Raw genomic sequence first — 24755 nt, 5'->3', positions numbered from 1 at the left:
CACTGAGCATTGTCTAACCTCTCTGACCCTTAGTTTCCTCTTCTGTGATCCTACATTGTGGGGCCACTGAGAGGATAAAACAGGAGATAGCGCACATTGTATTGGGTCTCCCCACCTCTGCACTGCTGACATGATGGTCCAGATAATTCCCTGTGGTGGGGACAACCCTGTGTACTGTGGGGTATTGAGTAGCATCCCTGGTCTCCGCCCATCGGATGCCATAAGAACCTCTTCCCCAGTTGTGACAACCAAAAATGTCTCCAGGCATTGCCAAAGTCATCCTGCTGAGACTTACTGGGGTACACGGTTTCCTGCTGTGCCTGTCATGTGGTCAGCACTGACGGATGGAGACTAACTGGGGCCGGCAACCATTTTTTGAGTTAAAAGAGACTGCACTGCTGTAGGGTGCTTAGCACATTGCCGGGCGCACAGACACGCTCAAAAAACGTTAGTCGTTATTGTTGCCAAAATACCTTTCTAGTCACCCCTAGACTGGAGAGTCAAATGAGGCTTTGAAATCTGCAGTGTGGTTCAACATTCATTCATCAAACATGTATGGAGAGCTATAGGCAGCCTGGGAAGAATATAGATACGGACCAGTTTGTAAGTAGGTAACAGGAAGGGGTACAGGAAGTGCAAACATGAGAGGCTGGAAAAGTCCCTACATTCATCTCACAGGGCAGCTGATACTTTGGAGGAGAGATGCAGAAATAGCAATTGCTCAAGCACGGTGGCTCACACCTGTAATCCCTGCACTATGGGAGGTTGAGGAGGAAGGATCACTTGCTTAGGAGCTCAGGACCAGCCCGAGAAACATATTGAGACCCCATTTCTACTAAAATTCAAATAAAATTAGCTGGGCGTTGTGGTGCTCGCCTGTGGTCCCAGTTACCCGGCAGGCTGAGTTGGAAGGATCGCCTGAGCCCATGAGGTCACGGCTGCAATGAGCCCCATTTGTGACCGCTGCAGTCCAGCCTGGGCAACAGAGCAAGACCCTATCTCAAATAAATAAATAAATAGAAAGAGTAGCAGCAGCCCTCCCACCTCTGCTTTCTCCTTTGCTTTGCTGAGACCACATCCTGCCTCCACGTACCCCCAACCAGCAGTGCCAGGTGTATTGGGCAGCCCCTCCCCAGCCTCCAATTCCCTTCCCAACCTCATCATCACAGATCAATTTCCCAGAAACATGACAATCCTGCTCAGTGGACATCTACAGATCCCAAAACAGAGAGGGCACCTGGGACATGGAAGTTTCAATGCTCAAACCAGGAAAGTCCCAGGCCCACTAGCAGGGTTGGTCACACCACCTATGACCTCTCCGCTTACAGGCCCTTTACCCACGCCCTCCTGTCCTTCTGCAGGCAAATCATCCTGGGAGGACACAGGCCGACTGCCCACCTTCTCATCCCCACAAAAGAGCAGGCTCAGGGCCAAGCAATCCACCCACTGCTTCACAGCTGCTCAGCAAAGCCAGCTCATCTGAAGCTCTGAGGCAGCAGAATTCAAGAACAGAGCGGGAAGCGCAGAGAGGGAGCAGGACTTATCCAGGGCCATCTGTAGGGTCAGCAGCAGAGCTGGAACCAGATGCCAGGACACCTGGAGAAGCAGAATAATTTAAATTTAAAAGATAACAATGATAACAACTGAGGTTGACTAAGTTGTTACTATGCCCCAGCTCCACAGAGCACTTTACTGGCATCGTGTTGCTGAATACCCTCATCCCGACCCCAAAAGTTAATATTTTTATTATCAAGACCATTTTACAGAGGAGGAAACTGAGGCACTGATGTGTTCAATGACTTACCCTAGGGTGCCCAGCTGGGAAGTTGTGGAGTCAGGATTCAAACCCAGGAAGTCACACCACAGTTAGAGGAGGCAACCACTGTGCCACACAGCCTCCTGTGAGCAGCGTCTCACCCTGGCCCCTGGCAGTATTGATGTTGGAAAGTAGGAGTTTGGGACTCTTGCAAAGTGCTGCAGTGAGGGGTGCGCATAGATACACACACACACACACACACACACACACACACACACACACACACACCATTCACTTGTTGTGGGTCTCTGAGGATCCCTCAGAAGAGGGCAGTGCTTAACCTAGACAATGACTGAGTAATGGTGATGGCTCAGCTACTGTGGTAACCTAGAGCTATTGCAGCAGGGGCCCCTCCCAGAGCGCTTCATCCCTGCTGTAGTGAAGTCATTAGCTCTCTATAATTCACAGGGCCCTGAGGGAGGGAGGCAAGTGACAAGAGGCAGGAGTGAACGAAGAGGTGGTATCCATTTAAAACTCTTTATTGAGAATGTTAGGTGTTGGAGAATCAGACTTCAATATAACACAGAAACAGAAAACAGGCAGGCAAGCAGGGAGCCAACTGCAGTCTGATCCATGCTGAGCTGGCGCTGAGCCCAGGGAACTCTGGAGACACCAGAGAGGCCATTTCACCCAGTCTTAGGAGGTAGGAGAGGCTTCCTGGAGGAGGGGATGTCTCAACTGACATCTGAAGGATAAGCAGGATTGAGCTAGGTCAAGAGCTGGGGGAGTGGGGGAGTATTCCAGGCATAGAGAAGAGCTTGTGCAGAGACCCAGGGGTGGAAAACAGTGGCCCATCCCAGCAACTGTCATTCACTCTGTTCAGCTGGGTCACTCTATTTGGTTTGGGTATAGTCATGAGATGGGAGAGGGGAGAGGCAAGGCTGGAGAGGTGGGCAGGGGTCACATCAGACAGAAGTCTGCAGCTCATTCTATCTTGAGGGCCATGGATGACCACTAGTGGGCTTGAAATAAGGTGACAGGATTATATTTGTGTTAGAAAATTATTGCAACTGTTGGGTGGAGAGTGGATTGGATAGGTGAGGTGAAGCTAGTGTGGACATGCACCCTGTCTTCTTGAGTCTCCAGTTTCCTTCAGCATTTACCTTAGCAGATGGATGGGGACAGACAAGGAAGAAATAAAGAAAAAAGGGAGGGATGGAGGAAGGAAGAGAGATGGATGGATGGATGGATGGAACCCATGGGAGGCCAGGTCCAGTGGCTCATGCCTGTAATGCCAATACTTTGGGAGGCCAAGACAGGCAGATCACTTGAGGTCAGGAGTTTGAGACCAGCCTGGCCAACACGGTGAAACCTTGTCTCTACTAAAAATACAAAACAATTAGCCAGATGTGGTGGCATGCACCCATAGTCCCAGCTACTTGGGAGGCTGAGGCAGGAGAGTTGCTTGAACCCAGGACGTAGAGGCTGCAATGAGCCAAGATCGCGCCACTGAACTCCAGCCCGAATGACAGAGGGAAACTCCATCTCAATAAAAAAAAGAAAAAGAAGCCCATGGGGATAAAATAGAGTCAATGAACACAAGTCCAAGGAGAAAGCATCTCAACTTGGAATATGAAAAACTTTCATCATAATCAAAATAGTCCAAAGATGGCAAGAGCTGCCTCGAGAGATGGTGAGTTCCATATATGTGGAAGCATGGAAGCACAGACTGAGATAAGACATAAGCATCATAGAGGTAAATAATAGTATTAGTGCCTTACTTTTATGTAGGGCTTTACATGTCTAAGACAGTTTCATGTACTTTATCTCCTTTAATCGTCATAGCAGTCTTGTATCTTGAGTATTATCCTCTTCTCACAGATGAGGAAATTCAAATACAGAGACACTGAGTGACTGACTTTCCCAGCTGGGAACAAACAGAACTTCCCCTAGAAGCCTCCTGATTCCAAGTTCCCTGCTCCTTCCAAAGAACCTCAGCTGAACTCTGAAGTTTCTTCTAACCCTGAAATGGTAGATTTCTTTGTTGCGGAGACGGACATTCCTGCCCTACAGGAATAATAATGATGTTTTGTGTTGCTAGCTTGCACTAACAACACAAAATGTTATGTAAGCTCCAACCCAGACAACTGGCTTATCAAGACAGGCAGAGTAGCACCATGGAAATAGAGCATCCAGAGTCATCAAACCATCCTCTTACTGGCTGTGTGGTCTTGGGCAAGTCACGTCGCCTCTCTGAGCCTTAATTTCCTGATCTATAAAATGAGGGTTATTAATATCAGTGTCACCGGGTTCTTAAGACAGTTCAGTGTGACAGAATATATAATGGGCTGTATCTGTCAGGATTATTTTGGTTGTAAGTGACAGAAACCCCACTCCAAGGAGACAGATAAAGGAATGCATTGCATCTACAGTTTCCTCTGTTCTCTGCTTGGCTTGTCTCTTCTCTTGATTTGTATAAACCTTGGTCTCTGCTCCCGCAGATGCGCTTTTCCCAAGCAGCTGTAACAATACCACTAATAGCTTCAGGTTAGCAGCCTCAGCAGGAAGACAGCTTCCTTCACCAGTAATAGGATATTAGTTCCAGGGAAGAGACCTGATTGGACCTGCTTGAGTCACATGCTCATCTTTCAGACCAATCACTTTAGGGGAAGGATATGAAGTATTATTATTGGCCAGGCCTTACTCATGTGTACTCACCACTATGGCCAGGTGTCTAAAATGTTTTCATTTCAAACATCTAGGACAATTTCTAGCAGGTAGTAGTTCATTAAATGGGACTATTACTGCTGCTATTATTGTCTGGGGCAGTCAATAAAAACTTTATTTGTGGTGAAGTCTGGAGCTACAGTTTAAAGGCTGGAGGGGAATTCTAGCGTGGAGAGAAGGGAAAAGAGAATACCAGGTCAGCCACAGAGACCTTGGTAACACTAAGTTCATGTTCCTCAGTGAGAACCATCATGCATTCATACGTTGCACCAGTATTCTATCAATGTCCTCTTAAGAGAATAATTTAAATGTAATAGAACTAAAATGTGGGGCTTGAGAAACCCCTGGACCATGCTTCTCACCGTGAAACATGCAAATTTGGCTCTGTGACTTTTCTAATTTTATTCACCTTTCCTTTCATTGAATACTTTATTCAGCAGTATTGTTTGTACACCCAGACCTGGCTTACAGCCATGGATAAAACATACATAGCCCCCATGTTCAAATTCTAGTTCTTTCTTGAATCCCAGTTTTTTTCTGTCTTTATATATTTTTTTCACTTGCTGAAAAACTTTAAATGTTTACTTAATTAAAGAAGGAATTAAAAAACCATAATTATATTTCACAATTTCTGTGGCTGAGTCAAAGAATGTGTGTTGATTCAATCACAGTTCCCAAATGGTATTTCCCCTTGGACAATTGATTGATAAGGAGGCACACATCTACTCCACAGATCCCTAAGTGTTTCAAACTGGTTGCGAGCCCAGGGATCATTGGCATCATGTAAAAATACTTTGTTTGCCCCCCAGGGCACTTTTTAAAATGTAATCTGTTCCCAGCATTTAAAACTCAGAAATTTTCATATTAAATCTGAATTTGGGGCTTCTCTTGAAAATTCAGAAGACCCACCAGTACTGGACTTGTGTTCCAAATGGTAACAAATGGACTGGAGCCATGTTGTACCAACACTCCACCCATGACCTGAGCTCTGGTTCTTAATGTCCCCAGGTGACCCATTTCTCTGACTCATTGACTGGCTGACTTTTGCAAGCATTTGAGTTTACTACCCTGGGATTATAGGCCATTTGGGTGACAACATCAGCTTTGCCTGGAGGTCTTTTCCTAGCCACACTGCCTCCAAGCCTACCCAGAATCTGACCAAAATCCCCATGGAGTAAAATACCTGTAGCCTGGGAAGGAGACAAGATGCCTTGCCAGAGGCAGGTGAAGCCCAGCCTTGCCTTTTTCACACTGTTTCAAATCCTGGCCTATGAGGTGAAGCTGTTTGAAGGAATAAAAGGCAGACATTCAAGTAGTTGTCATTGCATCAAAGATAAACATTTTACTCAATGCACCAGGAAGGCGGTTTTAAGCATCATCAGCATTACCTTCATTCAGCCTCTGAATAGCTTGATTCTCAGGTTGCTGTGCGCTCAGAGAGGTTCTTCAATGGGCATACAAGAGCAAAGCAAGGAATGGATTGTTTTTCAGCTTGCTGCAGGGTTTTGGGGGGCTTTTAAATCACTTTTGGATGATTCTTGCCCACCTACTTCTAAAGGCTTGGTAGAAGTGAGGAAGAGATGATTTACACTGTCTGATTCAAAGAATGTTTACAAAGTACTTTAAATACTACCTACAAGACAACAAATCCCTAAACTGCATCACCAGCCCAGACCTCTTTTGAATCCTTATATCTAACTTTCTACTTGACATATCCACTCAGATGTCTCCCAGACATTGCAAACATCCACGTTCTAAACTTGAATCTTGATTCCCATTTAAAAAGAACACTATTATTTCATCGTCAGCTCAGTAAACATCAACTCCATCTCCACAGTTGCTCAAGCTAAAACTTAAAGTCATTCTTCACCTCCTTCTTGCTCATTCACAATAACCAAATCCTGCTGGTTCCATCTATTCAACTGATCTGTCCATAGGTTGATTATAGCAGGGCTAGCTGCTGTAACAAATAGACCCTGTAATCTCAATAACTCAATATAATATGATTTTATTCTGCAACCAAATGAAATCTAATGAAGGGTTCAGGTGGTGATTCAGAGATGTAGGGAGCTCCCATCTTATGGCTCTGCCATCCCCTATGGCCTTTGATTCCAACCAACAGACAGGAAAAGAGAAGGCAGGGAAGACACACCTGCTTTTAACCACTTCAGCCCAGAGGTGATGCCATCACTTCTGCCCTTGTTTCATTGGTGACAGTCACATGACCTCATCCAGATGCAGAGGATTCTGGGAAATGTAGTCTGTGGCTGCTTCCCAGCCGCAACTATAAACTAGGGAAGTAGAGACTGTGAACCCTTGGGGGACTGACAGCCATCTCTGCTTCAGTTTATTTCCTCCACCTTCACAGCCAATACCCAGGTCTAAGCCACCATCAAGTCTCACTTGGGTGACTGTGACAGTCCCTGCTGGTATCCCAGTCTCTGTTCCTGTCCCCTTTCTATTCTGTTCTTCACAAACCCACCAGAGTAGTCCTTCAAGTCACAAATCAGATCTTGCACTCAGAATAAAATACAAATCCCTGGCTGAGGTATATGAGGCCCCATTTGGCCTGGTTCCTGCCACCTGTCCCACCTCATCCTCTACTTCCCCATCACTCAAGTTTCCTCCTACAACTCCCTCCACCTTGGGCTGTCCTATTGTCTATACATAGCTCACCTTTCCTACCTGGCTAACCTACCTCCTCCAACAAGACTCAGCTCAAACATCTGTCACTTCCTCAGAGAGGACTTCTTCATCCAAATGTAGCCCCTCATAAGAGGGCTTTTCACAGTGAATAATTGGATACTTATTTGTGTGGCTCTTTGCTTACATCTGTCTCTTTCCCTGAGGGTAAGAGTAGTACTGTTCTCTTCCCTGCGGTGCCTCCAGGGCCCAGCACATTCCCAGACACATAGGAAGACAAAATAGATATTTGTTGAACGAAGGAATGATTGAATTAACGAATGACATGATGTCATTGACTCCCCAGTACAACCTGGTACTGCAGGCTCTGTTATCATTTCCATTTTACAGATAAAAAGATAAGACTCAGAGACAGGAGGTGATTTTCTCCAGGGCCTCACAGCAAGGAAGTGGTGGGCCCCTGTCCTCTGACCTACAGCTCCAAGCTCTTTCTAGTGGAGCTCTTCTTAGTGCTCCCTGTTGCAGGTACTTTCAGAGACTTTTTGTCTGATGCTGGTGCTGATTCTATTGCTTGTATTCTGTTGCCACCTCCAGACCTTCTATTCTATTGCTACCTCCCAGGAGCCTGGGAGACTCACCATGGCTTCCCATCTCCTCTGAATCCTAAGCAGGCATGGATCATGGCAGAGACCTCCCCCATGTCAGTCAGGGCCCTGGCAGAAAAGGGCTATGCATTCAAACCATGTAATTGAGAACAGATGAATGAAGGGCTAGTTACAAAGGTGTGGTCAGGGACAAGGGAAACTAACAAGGAATAGGGCAACTTCCAGGACCATGTGGAGCCTCAAACAGTGAGAGGGGAAAGGGCAGCTAGCAGAACTTGGGAATGAGCTATGTGGCAAGGAGAGCCTTTAACAAGGCAGAGGAACAGAGCCACTGCTCTTTCTAGCCCAAAGCAGAAACCCAAGTGGGAATAAACCCAACCTCACTCTCCTCCCACCCCCAATTATCCCACCAATGTTTTCTATTGACTGAATCCAACTGGAAGAGAGGTCTCTCGATTGGATCAGCCTCCAAGGGCACCTAGCATAGTGCAGAAGTGCAGTGAATTGACCTGGAGGGGCAAATCAATAATGGCCCATGCCACTTTCAGTCTGAAAGATGAGACGTGGCCCCACTCATTAGGGTTCCTTTGGATTCAAGCACCACAAACTGACTGACAAAATTCCAGCAAAGGGAGGAAAGAGTGTATTGGAGGGATTTGAGGTGGCACCAAGATGTTGAGGAAAAGCCAAACAATTGAGCCTCAGGGACAGGAACCAGAGTCCCAAGATTGTGAGTAAAGGAGGGCGGGGGCACCCCAAAGAAAATTAGGGTGCAGCTGCAGAAGGGATGCAAATGCTGAGCCTACAAAAATAAGAAATGTTCTCACTAGGCTCCCTCCTACCATAAAGAACATGAAACGAAGTCAGTTGAGAAGCAAATGCCTCATCAAACCTAATACGGATCATCTATTGGTGTTCAATCAGCATTTGTGGGTTGGAAGAATAAATGAACCAAGGGATGTTAAAGAATCTGGGCTTTATCCAGAAGTCACTGGGACTCTGAAGTACTTCCGGATCTGGAGGTGGCATGGTCAGATTTGCACCTTGGGAAGATCTTGCTGACTTGGGCTGGGAGATTAGATTGCAGGGATTGGGGAAGCCTGTTGGGGCTGGTGGCATGGCCCAGGTGAGCAAGATGAGGGCTCACACTGCAGAGTGGTTTCAGAGAAGGAAATATGGGGTACATACACAGAGCCTTTGGGGCTGTATATGTATGATAGTTAATTAAGCTGCTAACCACAGCTCAGAGCCCTGTTGGTGGGCTTGTATGGGAGGCTGAAGCTCTGGGTGGAGGCTGAGGTGCTCTAGAGGCCAGCATCAGCATCAGCATGTGCTAACAAATTTGTCAGACCCTGCACCCACCCTTAACCCACCACAGCCGTTGACTCCAAGGCCTCCGATATTCCAGGGTTCCAAACCAATCCCATAAGCTCATATAAAGACCCCTCCAGCTGCCAGGATGATGGAAGACCAGTCACTGACCCCAGAGATCTCCCACTCTGTTGGCCCAGGGAGATGGGCACAAGGCTAACCTTGCCCAAACAAGGAACAGAGAATCACCTGGGAGATGCCCACATCATCCCCACAACATTTCCCTGGGGTACAGGAAGTCCAAGACCGTACCATGGCTCCAGAAACATGACTTTCATCCAGCCAAGCCCTGAGCTGCACAAACTCTTGAACAACGGATTAATTCCACCTTCAGCAAAATACAAGCTCCTGGGGCATTCAAAAGTGCCAACACATCCAGGTCTTCCCATAGCTCTAGAATGAGTTCTTCTCCCTCCTCCCTGCTTGCCTTCCCTGGGCCAACCCAATCCTGCAGCCTTCAGCTCGGAGTTATGCCCAGGACATAGGAGTTGATTTGCCCCAGGCTGGGTCAGCATGCCTCCTCTGCGCCTCCTTCACCACCATCCCCCTTCGTAGCCCTGAACACACTGCATGGTCCTTGTGTGACCTTGAGCAAGTTACTAATCTCCTCATCCCCTGGAAAATGGGGTTGCAATAGGAGCTGCCTAACAGGGTTTTAAGAGCCTTAATGGTGTGGCCCTCATAAGGTACTTAGCGTGAAGCCTACAGCAGAGGACACAGGCTTGAAGTATCAGCTATTGCTGGCCTTAGCCACTTCTCAGTCCTGAGACTTACTGCCCAATCTGTTGCAGACCGTTTTTACCAATGCCTGTGGTTTCCTGAGACCTCAGATGGCCGCTTTGTACTGATCAAGTATCAATGCCACCTTCCTCTGGTGGTGGTGGTAGGGGGTGTTAGTTGGCACAAAAACTGTGTGTACTGGGGTCCAACAGATTTCTGAATGACTGGAAAATTCCATATGACCTTTTCCCATTTATTTATTTATTGACAGTCTCTCTCTGTTGTCCAGACTGGAGTGTAGTGGCGCCATCTCAGCTCACTGCAATGTCTGTCTTCTGGGTTCAAGCAATTCTTGTGCCTCAACTTCCAGAGTAGTTGGGACTACAGGAATGCTCCACCACACCCAGCTACATTTTTTGTGTTTTTAGTAGAGATGGTGTTTCGCCATGTTGGCCAGGCTGGTCTTGAACTCCTGGCCTTAAGTGACCTGCCTGCCTCAGCTTCTCAAAGTGCTGAGATTACAGGCATGAGTCACTGTGCCTGGCCCATTTTCCCTTTTATACCGAGGGTGCTATCCTCATCTGTAGTATTATTCACTGGCTGGATAGTTAAAGATGGTACTTCCTGTATTTAACAACACTTCATAGAGCACCAATGGCATGCACATCCTCCAAGAGGCCTGCCACGTTGTCTAAAATTGGCTCCAGCCCATTTCTGCTCTCTGCCCCCTTGTCCCGCTGTTTTTGCCAGAGTCCTCGTCATCATTTGGCATTATATTATCTGTTTACTGGTGGGCTTTTATAATCTTGATGTCTTTATTTATGTATGGACTGCTTCCCTGGCTAGAATATCAGCTCCATGAAGACTGGGGCTGGTTCTGTTAGTTCAGTGTGGCCTCTCCATGGCCTAGAACATACAGTCAGTGCTCAATAAATATTTATCATATGAATGAACACAAAGCAATGGACCAGGCATTTTGCAGGGGAAAAAAAATATGAACAATAAGACATGATTCTGGCTTCAAAATGCTTATTCATTGAGTGTTCAAGAAAAGTCTTGAAAAATTATTACATTTCTCGAAAGAATCAGATGCATCCTAAGATAGGGGCCTTAGCATTCTCTGAGAGCCAAAGAAAGGGAGGAAAAGGGGACTCATATCCTGCAGTTAATTCTTTTTTTTCTCGTTTGAGACAGAGTCTCACTCTGTTGAAGTACAGTGAAGTACAGTGGTGTGATCTCAGCTCACTGCAACCTCTGCCTCCCAGATTCAAGTGATCCTCTTGCCTCAGCCTCCTGAGTAACTGGGATTACAGGCATGTGCCACCATGCCCAGCTAAGTTCTGTATTTTAAATAGAGACAGGGTTTTGCCATGTTAGCCAGACTGGTCTTCAACTCCTGACCTCAAGTGATCCTCTCAGCTCAGCCTCCCAAAGTGCTGGGATTACAGACATGAGTCACTGTGCCCAGCCTGCAGTTAATTCTTTATGGGCTTCTTCATTTAGTGATTGAGTCTTCTGATGGCCTGAGTCTATCATCCTGACGGCAGGGACTGTATTTGTCTAGGCATGAGATGGAGCTCAGTGTGTAACATATGGTAGTAGTTTAGTACAGATCGTAGCTTCACTTTTGTGAGTCTTCTGGAAGCCAATTCCAAGACGAGGGTTGGGATGCAAGGAATTTCTCTGGGAGGTGACCTCAGGAAACACAGATAGGAGGCTGGGGAAGTGAGACAGGGAAGGAAAGGAGCCAGTGAAGGATGTATTATCAGGCATGGGAACCAATATAGAAAACACATCTCAGAGTTAGTCCACTCAAGGGGTGTATGAGTATGTTCTCATGCTGCTAATAAAGACATACCTGAGACTGGGTAATCTATAAAGCAAAAGGTTTGATTGACTCACAGTTCCAGATGGCTGGGGAAGCCTCACAATCATGGTGGAAGGCGAATGAGAAGCAAAGTCATGTCTTACATGGCGGCTGGCAAGAGGGAGCTTGTGCAGGGGAACTCCGCTTTATAAAACCATCGGATCTCATGAGACTTGCTTGCTATCATGAAAACAGCATGGGAAAGACCCACCCCTGTGATTCAGTTACCTCCCACTGGGTCCCTCCCATGACATGTGGGGATTATTATAATTCAAGGTGAGATTTGGATGGGGACACAGAGCCAAACGATATCAAGGGGCAATGAAGTATTTGGATGAGTGGATGGACGATGGATAGGTGGGTCACTGGGTAGCTGAACAGGCAGGTGGGGAGATGAGTAGGAGGATGGAAAATTGCAAGGCAGTGCTTTTTAAGCTGTGTTCCTGGAAGTCCTAAGACAGGCCAGGTAAGAATCTTGCCCCCTACTTCATGATTCCTCAATAGCTTCCCTTTCACCTATTTTTTATACTGGCTTCTGCATACAATCCCTTTAGAAGATTTCTTTTAATGCCCCAGCTAAAACAAGTTTGAAGATTACTGATATAGAGAAGTGATTCCCAAATTTGAAAGTGCACCAGAAATCACTGGAGTCTTCTTGAAACCCAGATTGCCAGGCCCCAGCCCCAGGGCTGCTGATTCACTAGGTCTAGAGTGGGTTTATAAAATTTGCATTTCTAGCAAGTTCCCAGGTGATGCTGGTCTGGGGAAAGCACTTTGAGAGGTGCTGGTCTAGAGAAATTGTCCTAATTCCTCCATGCAATGAGGAATTCAGAAGCTGAATTCCTGGGATGTGCTGGCAAACTGCTAGGCATACTGGAGAACGTCAGAATAGATTTGGACATGGCTCCTACCCCTCAAAGAATACAGAGGCAGGAACCTCACACTAGCAATAATAATAGGAGGAGAAGGCGTTACCATTTGTTGTGCATGTACCATGCGCCAAAGACTGTGCTGAGGGCTTCAAATCCACTCTCATTTAATCAGCACAATCCTATGAAGTAGGGATTATGATTTTCCCCAGTTTTGCCAGATAAGAAAGCTGAGCCTCAGAAGGGGTAATTAACTTGCCTAAGATTGCACAGCTAGGAAATGGTGAAGCCCGGGACTGACTCCAAAGCTTTTACATCACACCATATCATTGTGCCCTCCCCTCTTCCAAACAATTAGAGAAGAGTCTAAGACCGTTTGCTGACATGTCTGTTTGAATAAATCAAACGTCAAAGCATATGAAGCTAACAGAGCTCTAGGCTGTCAGGCTGTGGAGAGGAAAGTGGGTTCTCTCATTAAGGCTTTAAAAGTCAGGGTAAGGCCAGCAGGAACCCTTTCCACGGTTCTGGGCAGTGTAGGCTGCAAAGCGTCAGCACACTAGCAGGCTTGGTTGTTAGAGCCTATGGACGATGAGCTCGTCTGATACCCCACTGGCACAGAGCACTGCATAAGCCAGAAGCCTGCCTGAGGGTCTTGGTTGCCCCAGCACCCTGGCACAGTGCCAGGCACAGGGACCACCAGAAAGAGGAAGAAGTGATGATGACATGTATGCTAGAAGATGCCAGACCGTGGTCCTCAATGAAAGCTGAATGAAGGAGACAGATACACAGATTAAAAACAGAAGAGTTCAGTGAAGGAGGAGACCAGGGGGCCCCTAGCACTGCTCCCCAACCTTCCCCCTTGACTTGCATGACAGGCAGACCCCAAGACACTGCTGGAGAGCCCACGATGGTCCTAGAACAGAGGAGGAAGCTATGCTCCACTCTACCACTCCCTAATTTTATGCATGATGACTTTAAGGCCCAAAGAGGGAAGGGTCCTTTCCCAAGGTCACACAGCAGATGGAGGCTAGAGTTAGATTAAAAAGTCAGGTACCCTGACCCTGATTTGGGGAACTTTCCAGAACACCGGGCTATAATTTCACCTGTTCCTCTTTCAACCGCCTCCCCATTATCCTCCCCTAGGGACTGGTCTCAGAATTTGCCTAATTCTTAGAAATAAGTCAACCCATGTCATCTTTTTTGCACATGTCTGTGGTACGGTAGGAAGGGCAGAATTGTAAGAGATCTCTGCTTTCGTTTTGGGGGAAGCAGAGTCATTGGTGCTGAGAAGCTCTGTCATTGAACTCCAGTTATCTGCTGGTCAAGGGTAAGGACCCAGCCCAGCACACTGGGGTGGCCTTACCAGCACAGGGTAGCCAATTTAGAACCAGAAGACAACCTGCCTCAGTTTCCTCTGGAGAGCTTATTAAAAATACAGCCTCTTGGGTACCACCCCAGATCTACAAACTCCAAATCTCTGGAGTCAGGATCAAGGAACTGATGTTCCCCTTCTTAGGGAATTCTTATACATCTGGGAGTTTGGGAGCCACTATTTTACATCCTGATTAAGACCTCCTTTGCCACCAAACAGCTCCACTAACCAGGCTGAAACCCATTTCCTTGGTCAGAGCTCTTATACTAATGGCCCAAGTGATTTAATTGGATGGGAACTCTACTTTTGAAACATTTGAATGTGAATGCCTTTAGGTGGGGCATGTACTCCTTAGCTACAAGCTCCACTACTCCCTGATGTCTCACACCCAGCCCACTTCATGTTCCCTGGAAGTATGTACATTTGCAATCACTGGCCTCTCCCTTACAGTGATTTCAAAATGTAAATAGTTTGACCAGCCCTTGATACCCCAGTGCAGTTTAGACCATCAGAACTCCAGGCTTAGAGAACTTTTGCAATATGTTGTCTTGAATTGGGGCGAGATGGGCAGGGAATTCTGTAATGAGGGTGAAGGGAAGAACCAAAGGACTAAATTGAGGGTACAAAGAGCAAACCTAGGACTCCTCAATGTTTTGCTTGGTCTTCTGGTGTGCTTACAACCCCCATTCCATTTCCTGCCTATGCCCTCACATTCTTTTTAATGCCTTCTCTATGTGGACAGATGCTGGGAACCAGGAGATGCAGACAGTCTCTGGGCCGATTCAGGATTCTCAAACCACCCAGGTCAGCCCAGCTTAGCAGGGACCTAGGCTCTGGTCCTGAAAGCCGAGTATAGGAAGCAAGGGACCTAGCTGGCTGGTCTCCGGGCAAACTGGAAGGCCGCAGCGAAGGTTTAGCGCGCCATCTGTTGGTCATTTGGGAAACTGCATCTCTGCAAAACGGGCTGCCTAGAGCTACAGGCATCTCCAAATTTTCCAGCAGGCTCTCAGGCAAGAAATTGCTTTTCACCTTTCCAAGATCTCACACTCTTAAAAAGCCGCTGCGCACCTATGAGTCTTCTACCCCAGCAAAATGCACTTGCAGTTGATTTGTATATACTACCAGGGATTTTGCCAACTTCAGGTTAAGACCTTCTGAGACCCAGAAAGGCCAAGGAGTTTGCTTGAGCTCACACAGCACATCAGTGCAAGTGCGAAGTCTGAAAGCAGGTGTTCCCGCCACCTATCTAGTGTTTTCAATTCTCAGGCTTCCTCTTCAAGCCTTAAGGGCTCTTCCCTCTTTCTTCTCTGCCAGGGTGTTGTAAATATCTGTGGGAGTCTTTGACATGCCCAGAAACTGTAAGGCTCCTACCTCTCCTGGGGGTTCTGGGCTCTCCAACAACCCTATTCTCCATTCGTTGTTCCTGGGTCCTGCAGAAGCATGTCCCCAGGCCACTTTAGTGACACCCACTCTGCTCTTAAGCTCAGACCCTGCGTCTTGAACTGTGAGTTAGGACAAGAAACTGATCTGTCATTGATAGGCTGCTGCCCTTGGATGATTGTCAGACCTTCCTGGATTTTGGTCTCCTCAGCGTAAAATGCTAGGTTGGAGGCAGCCATCTCCAAGGGCCCTTCCTTACTCTAACTACAAAACTGACCAATGGGTGCTGTCCTTCACGGCAAGCCGGTCCAAGTGACTTCCCCCACCAAACACCCAGAGACAGGATCAAAAGTTAAATTCCTTTTCAGAATCAGAAGCCCTGGGTAGGTGGGGCTGCTTAAGGGAGGGAGGGGACCTGCATGCCATAGGAACAGAAGGAACACAGAGGAGGCACCCTGTGAGTCTTCCAACACCTCCAAAGGGCCAGCAAGGCAGGACAATGAGGCAGACCAAGGGGCATTTCTTGGCGATAAAGTAGTACAGGAAATGCTGAGTGATGGATAAAGGGGTGGCTTTGTGGGTTCAAGGGCATAATGCACAGGGCTAGGTATACAGTTGGCATCTAATAAGGGAGACATTGTCATCACATAGCTTAACACTAAGCTCTTCATTCACTTATTTAAACAAACATTTGCTCATTTTTTGGTAGGAACAGAGGTTCTCAAACTTGAGTGTGCATCAGAATTGCCTGGCTGGCCTCTTTAAGATGCAGATTGCAGAGCCCCACTCCGAGTGTCTGATTCAGATGGTCTCAGGTGGGGCTCTGGAATCCGCATCACTAGCAAGTTCTCAGGTGATGCTGACCTCATCATTTAGGGAACATGCTTTGACAACCACTGGCTTGGAGTGACAGAGGAAACAGACCACCCTGCCCTCATGAGGGCATTGAGCAAGTAAATATCACAGAATGTGTATGTTCTGAAGACGGATGTGCAGAGTGCTTGGGGCTGCTCCCAAGCGGGGGAGTTTGCGCTAAGACCTGAAGGCCTGGTAAAGCCAGCCCAGCAAGCAGAAGAGGTGTGAAAATGTTGTAAAACACTCACTTAGAATAGGCAGGCTCTCTCTCACGTCATTCATCCACTCCTCCCAGCCAGTGTCAGGAAGGTAGGATTAACCCCCATTTTACAGACGAGAAAGGTGAGGCTGAGAGAAATAACTAGCCTGAGAACTCATGGCAAGAAGGAAGTCCAGGTCTGTGTGTGCACTGGACACCCACCAGCAGCCACACCCCCTCTGCTGCACCCCCAGAAACCCCCTTCTTTCCAGGGGAGCTGCCACCTGGACACAGCTGCAGGGCCCGGCCAGCCGCATTCTGTCCATTTCCCTCACTGGAGCGCTTTAAGTGTTTTCACTGCTGGGTGAATTCAGCAGATGCCTTTCGATCGCAGCCTATTAAATTAGCCCCTCTCTGCAGCCAAAAGAAGATAATTATGTTTTCATTAGCCCTGGATAATGTATTGCCCCCTCGGTGACAGCCACATTGGTGAGGCCAACCTCCTCCTTTCCTCCTCCCGCCCGGGGCTCTGCTAGAGCACTGCGCTCCCCTGCAGTCCACCTCTGCACTGAGGGGCGGGTACCAGTGAGGGTCAGGTACCAGTGAGGGTCAGAGTGGCTGGGAGGGGGAAAGGGCACCCTTTACACCCATCACCATCCATGCAGGGGTTGAGGGGTGTGGTCCTGAGAGAAAGGCCAAGAATAATTGTTATTGTGGTGACCATTTATGAAGTGCCTGCTGTATGCTGATGTCTGGACTGGTTTGATCCTCCAACAGCTCGGGAGAAAGGTGGCACAACCCTCATCTACCCAAAGGGGTCCTGGTGGAATCAGATTGTTGTGACAGACCAGAGCAGCTTCCAAGGACCTACACCCTAGGGGCACTTTTGGGACTGTTACTGTGCATCATCCCAAGGCCACCTGGTTGATGGTAAAACTCTCTTGTCTCCACTTGCTCAGGAGCTCTGGAGACCCTGCCCAGCACTCGTGTGGTACAGGCCCCCAAACACCAGGAACCACTTCCGCCAACCCTAGACACTCCCCGTATGGCTCCGACAGCCACACTCTCCCTCTTTCTCCACAAGACAGCGGCGAGGAGGCAGGAAGAGCCCCCTTTGGGGTCCTGAGTTCTAATATCTGCTTTACCACTGATTTCCTGGGTGACCTGGAGTGAGTCACTTTGCCTCCAGAGCCTCTATTTTCTCCCTCTGTAAAATGGGAATAAGAAAGGGAGCCACCTCTTACCATTTTTATGATGGTTCCGTGAGACACAACTATTAAACACTTGGCTCAAAACCAGCCAAATGAGAAGTTCTCAATAGAAGATGGCCATTGTTCTCTTTACTACCACACCCAGCATCGTCCCTCACTCCCCTCAATCCTAGGGAAACCACCAGAGGGAGGGAAGGGAAGTCTCCGGCTCTGTAGCTGTCCACCTTCCTCTGTGCCTCGTCTCTCTTCCCTGTCTCTGCCAGTTTCTCTCCCTGCCAAACTCTTTCCGTCAATCTGCCAATCTCTCTCTGCCTCTTTGTCTCTCCTGTTACTCTGTCTCTCTCTCTGTCTCTCTGCCAATCTATGTCTCTGTGTGTTTTTCTATCTTTCTGTCTCTGCCAATCTGTCTGTCTCTCTCTGCAAACCTCTCTGCCTCTCTCTCTTCTTTTACTCTTTCTGTCTGCCAGTCTCGGTCTCTCTCCGTGTTTTTTCTGTCTTTCTCTCTGTCTCTGCCAATATGTCTCTGTCTTCCTGCCAATCTCTGTCTCTCTCTCTTTTTCTGTGTGTTTTTTCCATCTCTGTCTCTGCCAGTCTCTCTCTCTGCATCAGTCTTTCTGTGTCTCTTTCTGTGTGTTTTTCTCCCCGTCTTTCACTGTCTCTGCCGGTCTCTGTCTCTGTCTCTCTCTTTGTCTATATCTCTCTCTGCCCCCTCTCTTCTCTGACTCTGTGTGTTTCTCTGTGTGTGTGTGTGTCTGTCTGTCTGTCTGTCTGTCTGTCTTCCTCTCTCATCTGCACACACACACAGAGGGCTCCTCCCAGTGCCTGGCTCCACCCCGGTCTCTGAGGCTCCGTCTTCCCAGAGCTACATTCTAAGGCTTTTGCTTTTCATTGTACCAGGGCACCTGGAAGTGAGGAGGGAACTGAGGGGAGCAGGGTTTCCGTGCCCCCTCCCCAAACCCAAGCCAACTCTGCCTTCTGCAGGCACAGCCCAGCTTTGGCCCTGACCCTAGCATCTCATGGCCATGCATCCCCTCCCAACCACCCTTCTCCCCAATTTCAAAATAGTTTGAGCTCCCAGAGAGGAAGTGCCCCTACTTGGAGCTTCTTTTGGCCCCGACGCACACAGAGGCAGCTGTGGACTCTGTTTTGAGGAGGTAAACTGCCAGCCCAGTGGAAGAACAGCTTCCCTTCCCCTGGCTTCCTGATTTTCCCCAGTTGCCATGGTAATTGAGGGAGCAGCGTTCTGAGACTGACACCACTGAAACCCAGCGCTCAACTTTGAAATGGTTCAGGCAGGGGACACTGGACCCAAGACAGGAGGGGACCAGACTGCAAGGACTCAGCTCCAGCCTCGATTATCTGAGACTGCCCCGCATCCAGCCTTTATGCCACTGTTCTTAGCATCATCAAACTCATCATTACTGTCGGTAACTGTTTCCTGGGTGTTTACTATATGGCCAGCTCTATGTCAAGGGCTTCACCAGCATCATCTCATTGTGTATATCCTCACATTGTCCCAGACCCATCTCCTAGCTCAGGAAACAGGCTCTGAAACTTGCCCTTGTGACAGTCAGGAAGTGGCAGAGCCCTGGGCCTGGTGGCGTTTCTCCGGTCCTCCTTCCTGAGTGTATAAGACAACAGAGGCCTCCACGCATCCTCGTCAGCTTATTATTTATTCCTTCCTCCCCTCTTCATCCCCTACACCCCTCCTCCTGCCCCCAAAGTCACACCCCCCCTTCCCCTGCTGGATGTGCAAGACAATCTGAAAAGCATTTATTAGTGACAAAGGGGGGTGGTTTTCCTCTTTGCCTCTTCTCTGCGCAACTCGAAGCCTGAGTGGGTTTGCTCCTCTTGGCAAGGCTGGGGAGGAAGAAAAGATCAAATCAACCAGAGCCAAGTGCCAAGTGTGTGTATGCGTGTGTGTGTGTGTGTGTGTGTGTGTGTGTGTCCTCTCTTTCCTTGATTTTCCTGTTTTCCCAAGACTGTGTGAGGAGCAGCAACAGCAATGGGAAGATGCAAAATCCTTTGCAATCTGCCCAGGAAAAGACAGCTTTAGAGTCGGGTTTATATGGTTACCCATATGTTAGGGCCCCTAAGAAAGGAAGGGAAGCTGGCTTCTCTGTGTCTTCCCCTCCTCCAGCCCAGACCTTGGCCTCTCCACACCTGTGGGGCTCCCAGGCCAAAGAAACACATCCCCTCCATTCTTCCCCCTCTCCAGATGCCAGGCCTGAGTGTGGCTCCAGAAAAGACCAGAACCAGGCAACATTTCCTGAACAGTCTGCCTCTCTCTCTCTATCCACCCGAGAGCCAAGGCCAGAACCCAGGCTACAACCCCTGTGGGCTCCCTGGAGGGGCTCGCAGCACTGCTCAGCCTGGGGGCTGTGTGTTCCACTGTCCCACTAAGGAATGCTCTCCCAGCACTAACGCAGAGGCACAAATAACCATCCCTGCTTCCCATGGGGCCTTCTCTGCCCAAATGGAGATGCCCTCCCCTGCGTGGCTACCACATTCAGCCCTCTCCAGGCTCCCAGAATTGACATTGTGTGTGTGTGTGTTTCCTGATAGAAAAAAAAAATGGAAATTAGGTTATATAAAAGATGTATGCTTTGGAGCCCAGAGCGGCTCTTTTAATGAGGGTTGCGACGTCTCCCTCCCCACACCCATAAACCAGTCGGGTTGGACGTCACCACTAATTCGTTTCAGCGATGATAGGATAAAGGAGGGACATTAAGAAATAAATTCCCCCTCACGACCCTCGCTGAGCTCACGGCTCAGTCCCTACATATTTATGCCGCGTTTCCAGCCGCTGGGCGAGGAGGTACTTAGCGCCGCGGCTCCTCCGAGGGGCGGCCGGGCAGCGAGCAGCGGCCGAGCAGACGGGGTGAGCCAGGGGCGCGCGCGGGGCGCCCAGCACTGCGCCGGGAAAGCCCGCAGCCTCTGTCCCGAACTTGGGTTCGCTGGGGCTGAGGGAGGGGACGCAAGGGGAGGGGAGAAGAGAAGGGAGGAGTGGGGGATAGGGGAGAGGGGGTGGGGAGGGATCTTAGAGGCACAAAGCCGAGGGGAAGGGGAGCGACGCGCGCGGCTCCTACCCGGAGGCCGGTGGGTGCAACCGGCGCTTTCCAGCCGCGCGGGGCGGCGGACTCGGAGGATTCAGAACCCGGAGCGTGGCAGCCGCGGGCGCCCGGGAGGAGGAGGAGGAGGAGTAGGAGGCGGGCGGGCGGGTGCGCAGCGTGAAGAGACAGCCTCGGCGGTGCCCGGCTCGGAGGCAGGTGAGTTCCTGATCCAGGCGTCCCGCACCCGTTTTCCGTCCCCAGGGCTCCCCGCTCCCGCCCGAGCCGCTGGTGTCTGCGGAAGGCTTGGGCTTTGCTGCGCGTCCCAACTTGGTTCGAGCGGCCTCGTTATCCACCTAGCGGGCGGCCCCGGGCCCAGGGCTCAGGTCCTGAGGGTCTGCGCGCCCTTCCCGCTCCAACTTTGCAGGGACCCCAATCCCTCCCCAGCCACGCTAGGCTCCGAGCTGCGCGCCGGCGGTAATGGCGGAGCCCTTGGCACCGCTCGCTACCCTCCCGCGGGCAGCCCGGGCCGGGGGATGCCAGTCCCTGGAGACCGTTGCACCTGCCCAAGCTCAACTTTACACCTTCCTCGGTGCCCAACTCTGCGGCCAAATCGCTGCTGCGAACCGCGGATAATGGCGGAGTCTTTGGCACCGGCAGCCGTCCGCGATTGGCGGCCCGAGGCTGGGAGGGCTCCGCTCCCCAAACCTCGCTCCGGCCTGGCCTCCAACTTTGCGAAGAGCCTCGTCGCGCTCTCCTCCCGCGGTCACGGCGGGGCCGCCCGTACCTCTCACTTTTTCCATCTGGGCGGGATTGGGGTGTAGGAGCGCCGTCTCCAGAACCTGGGAAAGTTGTGCCTCTCCTGCGAAGGAGGCTCTAGGGCTCACCGTGTGTCCACCAGGAGGCCGAGGGGCGCGCTCCGCCGCGGTTTGGGGCTGGGCAGTGGAAGGAGCGCACGATGAGGTTGCCTCCAGGTGGCCAAGGGTCGGAGCAGGGTCCCCGGGGCATCCAACTCCCAGGGCCACTCAGGGGCGCTTGAGTCCGAGGTCCCGGAAGGGGCTCTCTCAGGACTGCGCCCCAGAGGACGCCAGACGCTCGCCTCCACCCCCAGGTCACTGTGACCAGAGAGAGCTCGTGGCTTTCCAAGCTCTGCATCAGGCTATCTGGGGTAGACATCCGGAGAGGAGAGGCTTTCACGGAGAAGGCAGCCGAGGAGGGCAGGAACCTTTCCAGTGACTCCCAGGGTTTGTGGTCCTAGATCTACCATTACTTGTTGCGTGACCTTCGGTAAGTCTCTCCATCTTTCCCAGCCTCAGTTTCTCATCTGTGAAATGGAGAAACAGTACCTTTTTATGGGATTGTCGTGAGGACGTTAAAAAACCATAAATGTGAATATGAAGTCAGGGTAAGTGTTCATAACGCTGAAAGTGTTGCTGATACTTTATTATTATTGTAATGCTCTGGGACCGGATCTGGGAGACTCACACGCTTGTCTAGGGCTTCCCGCCAGTAGGAACTAGGGGGTCCACCCCGCAGGGTACTACGGGCTGCAGAAGGTTGCGCTCGCCTCCATCTCTACCCCGGTAATCCTGGGGAAGACGCATGGGGTTCTTTCCTCTCCTCCCGTAGCCCAGCTCAAACCCTGTGTTCAGGCCTAAGAAAAGCGCGCACGCAGCCACCACGGAGCGGGGAGGTCCCCATGGACGCTGCTAGGCTAGGGTGCAGTGCGGGCGAGCGCGCCCCTAGATGCATAATCTGACCTCTGGCGGTCCAGGACCGTGAGAGACAGGAGAAAGGACCCCCTAGACCGCTCCTCCCGAGAGGAATGAGGGAAAACGTTTCCCATTCTTCAGTGCTTCTCTAACTAGGGTCGGGGCAAAAGCAAGAAATTCGCAAACACACCAGGAACATTGACGCAGCTCTCTGGAGCGTGGATTTTCCCCCGTTATTTTTTAGGAACTGAAGATAAAATAGGAAAGGGACTCTAGCGGCAGCTCCCCAAGCGCTCAGGGGTCGCGTCCATTCTCCGCCCTCAAGGCATCTCAGCGGATGGTTTGAGAAGCCTCCGCAGGTTTCTGAAGAAGGGGTCTCTGCCTCACCAACAAAGCTACAGCTGCCCAGGCCCCTTTCCACTAGCCTGGGTCTCAGAAGCGCCCTGAGGGGCGCACAGCTCTGTCACTGACACTGACAGCTCCAAGGCACTGTCAATATTATTCACCTGGAGCTTCCTAACAACTCCCAGCTTGCCAGTGCAGCCATCTGAATCCCATTTGGCAGGTGCAGAAACTGAGGTGGGGCAAACCAAGCTACCTGCTCATAGTCACCTAGCTGGTAAGTGGCGCTACCCAAGAACTCAACCCCAATTTTTGGCTTCTTAATTAGGGGCTGTTTGCATGCATCTGGGCACCTGCGCAGTCTGACAGGTACCCGAGCCTTGGCACACACAGCTGCATTTCCCGATATATCTGTTCAGCCAGAGGCCACCCCTATGGTCAGGGGCATGGCTGTGTCTCTACAAATTGTGTGTGTGTGTGTTTTCCCAAAGTTCCAGATCCTGTAGAGAAAGAGTATGGTAGAGAGACCTGGTGAAGACCTTGGCTTGAGGCCAAGCTTAGCTCACTCCATGGCTGTGTGACCTCAGGTTGATCACTTAACCTTCCTGAGCATCAGTTCTATTATTTGTAAAATGAGAATAGTAACTCCCATACGGGGAAGTTTGTGATTACGTATGTGAAAAGTGTTCTGAAAACAACGATGTTATGCCAAGATTGGTGATTTGAAGGAAGGAAGGGAACCCTAAACAGAGGGAAGAGTATTCCATAGAGCCATTTGGGGCTTATAATGTCATCGTGGCTTTCAGAACAGCCTTTTTGCGCTTTCTCTCTCCTCTTTATTTTTGCCAAAAGGCCAAAGCCAGCCCCCAGGAGCCTCTGTGTTCCATGGGGAAGGACCACAAGGAGAAGAATGAGAAGCTGGGGGTATTGTGATGGGTTAGGCTGCTCCCAAGGGGTCTCTGTGAGTGAGATGCAAAGAGCTGTCCGAGGTACCACTCAGACAGTTGTCCAGAAACTTCGCTGCTGGCAGGGTGCTGATTTCCCAGGAGGCAGAAAGCTTTGGAGGTCAGTTCGCCCGCATATTGTGAGCACAAGCAGGTTTGACTGTGCCTGTCGCACTAACAATCTGCAGATGTTTTTTCCTGTGGTGCCTGTCACAGGTTCTGTGGGTCTATGCAGGGCTTGGAATGTGGTGAAGAGCCACAGGCAACAATCCGTGCTCATGAGAACTGAGGCTTTTTCTCATTACAAACTGGAATTTGCAGAAGTTGAATCTGGCATTTCAGGACCCATTTTCATCCAGATTGTTTGAACGAAGAGGCATGTTTCCTGCCACTAATCAGTGTGGATTTGTATGGTTAACACCATATAGGTTATAGACATGACCATTTTCCTTGTTCTAATATATGATAGCAGTTAAATGTCATCTAATCCAGCGAATACCAAACATCAGCCCAGTGGACCATTAGTGTCAGAATACAAGTCACTCTTTAAAAGCAAAGATGCCAGGTCACACCCTAAATCTACCACATCAGCATCCCTGGGGGAGAGCAGAAATACGTATATTTTTTAACAAGGCTGCTCAGGAGATTCTAATGCCCTCAGTTCTTGTCTGTCACCCTCATTGTACAAATTGGGAAACTGAGGCTTACAAAAGGCATGTGACTCAATGGAAGTCACACAGCACATTACTGCCAAAGCTGGGATAGAACCTCAGTGTCTTGACTCTTTGTCCAATCCTCATTGATGATCATAACTCCATGTTTCACCCTTCAGTACAGAGAAGCCCCGTAAATGCCAAACTTTAAAGAAATTTAATTTCATCTCCTCTGGTTGTCATTCTAATTTAGACCAACTGCTCAGAGGGGACTGAAAATAATTCCTCCCATCTTGACATTGCTGGGTGTCAGCCTGAGTTCCTGTCTAATCTTGGCCTTTAGCCCCACTATTTGGTCTGTCCCTTTCAAAGAGGAAATTCCATTTTTTTCTTTTCTTTTTCTTTTCTTTTCTTTCTTTCTTTCTTTTTTTTTTCCTTCTTTTTTTTTTTTTTTTTTTTTTTTTAAACAAAATTCAACC

The 24755-nt window shown here is 49.4% G+C and overlaps 2 protein-coding genes across 4 annotated transcripts in view; both read left to right on the top strand.

Annotated features, from left to right (window-relative positions):
• The window catches only part of LOC116555015 (pro-resilin-like), a 28487-nt gene extending 5047 nt beyond the window's left edge, over window positions 1-23440 (top strand). The window contains exons 2-3 of the mRNA XM_032283361.1: window positions 20379-20527; window positions 20699-23440. Of these exons, the coding sequence (XP_032139252.1) occupies window positions 20379-20527; window positions 20699-21449 (900 nt within the window). The 3' untranslated portion in view covers window positions 21450-23440. The remainder of the gene's footprint in view (window positions 1-20378; window positions 20528-20698) is intronic.
• The window catches only part of NOS1 (nitric oxide synthase 1), a 228813-nt gene that overhangs the window by 56946 nt on the left and 147112 nt on the right, over window positions 1-24755 (top strand). Inside the window, exon 1 of one of the 3 annotated variants that reach the window (XM_032240980.1) lies at window positions 20171-20456. The exons of the other annotated variants lie outside the window; for them this stretch is intronic. The gene's annotated coding sequence lies outside the window, so the exon portion shown is untranslated. Of the gene's footprint in view, window positions 1-20170; window positions 20457-24755 lie in introns of those variants that run through there. 3 annotated transcript variants of the gene reach the window in all.

Source organism: Sapajus apella, unplaced genomic scaffold (assembly GCF_009761245.1).
Source record: "Sapajus apella isolate SASKATOON/1434 unplaced genomic scaffold, GSC_monkey_1.0 scaffold2, whole genome shotgun sequence".
Taxonomy (NCBI): domain Eukaryota; kingdom Metazoa; phylum Chordata; class Mammalia; order Primates; family Cebidae; genus Sapajus; species Sapajus apella.
The sequence above is the reverse complement of the archived record's forward strand: the minus strand, read 5'-3'. Positions and strand labels throughout refer to the sequence as shown.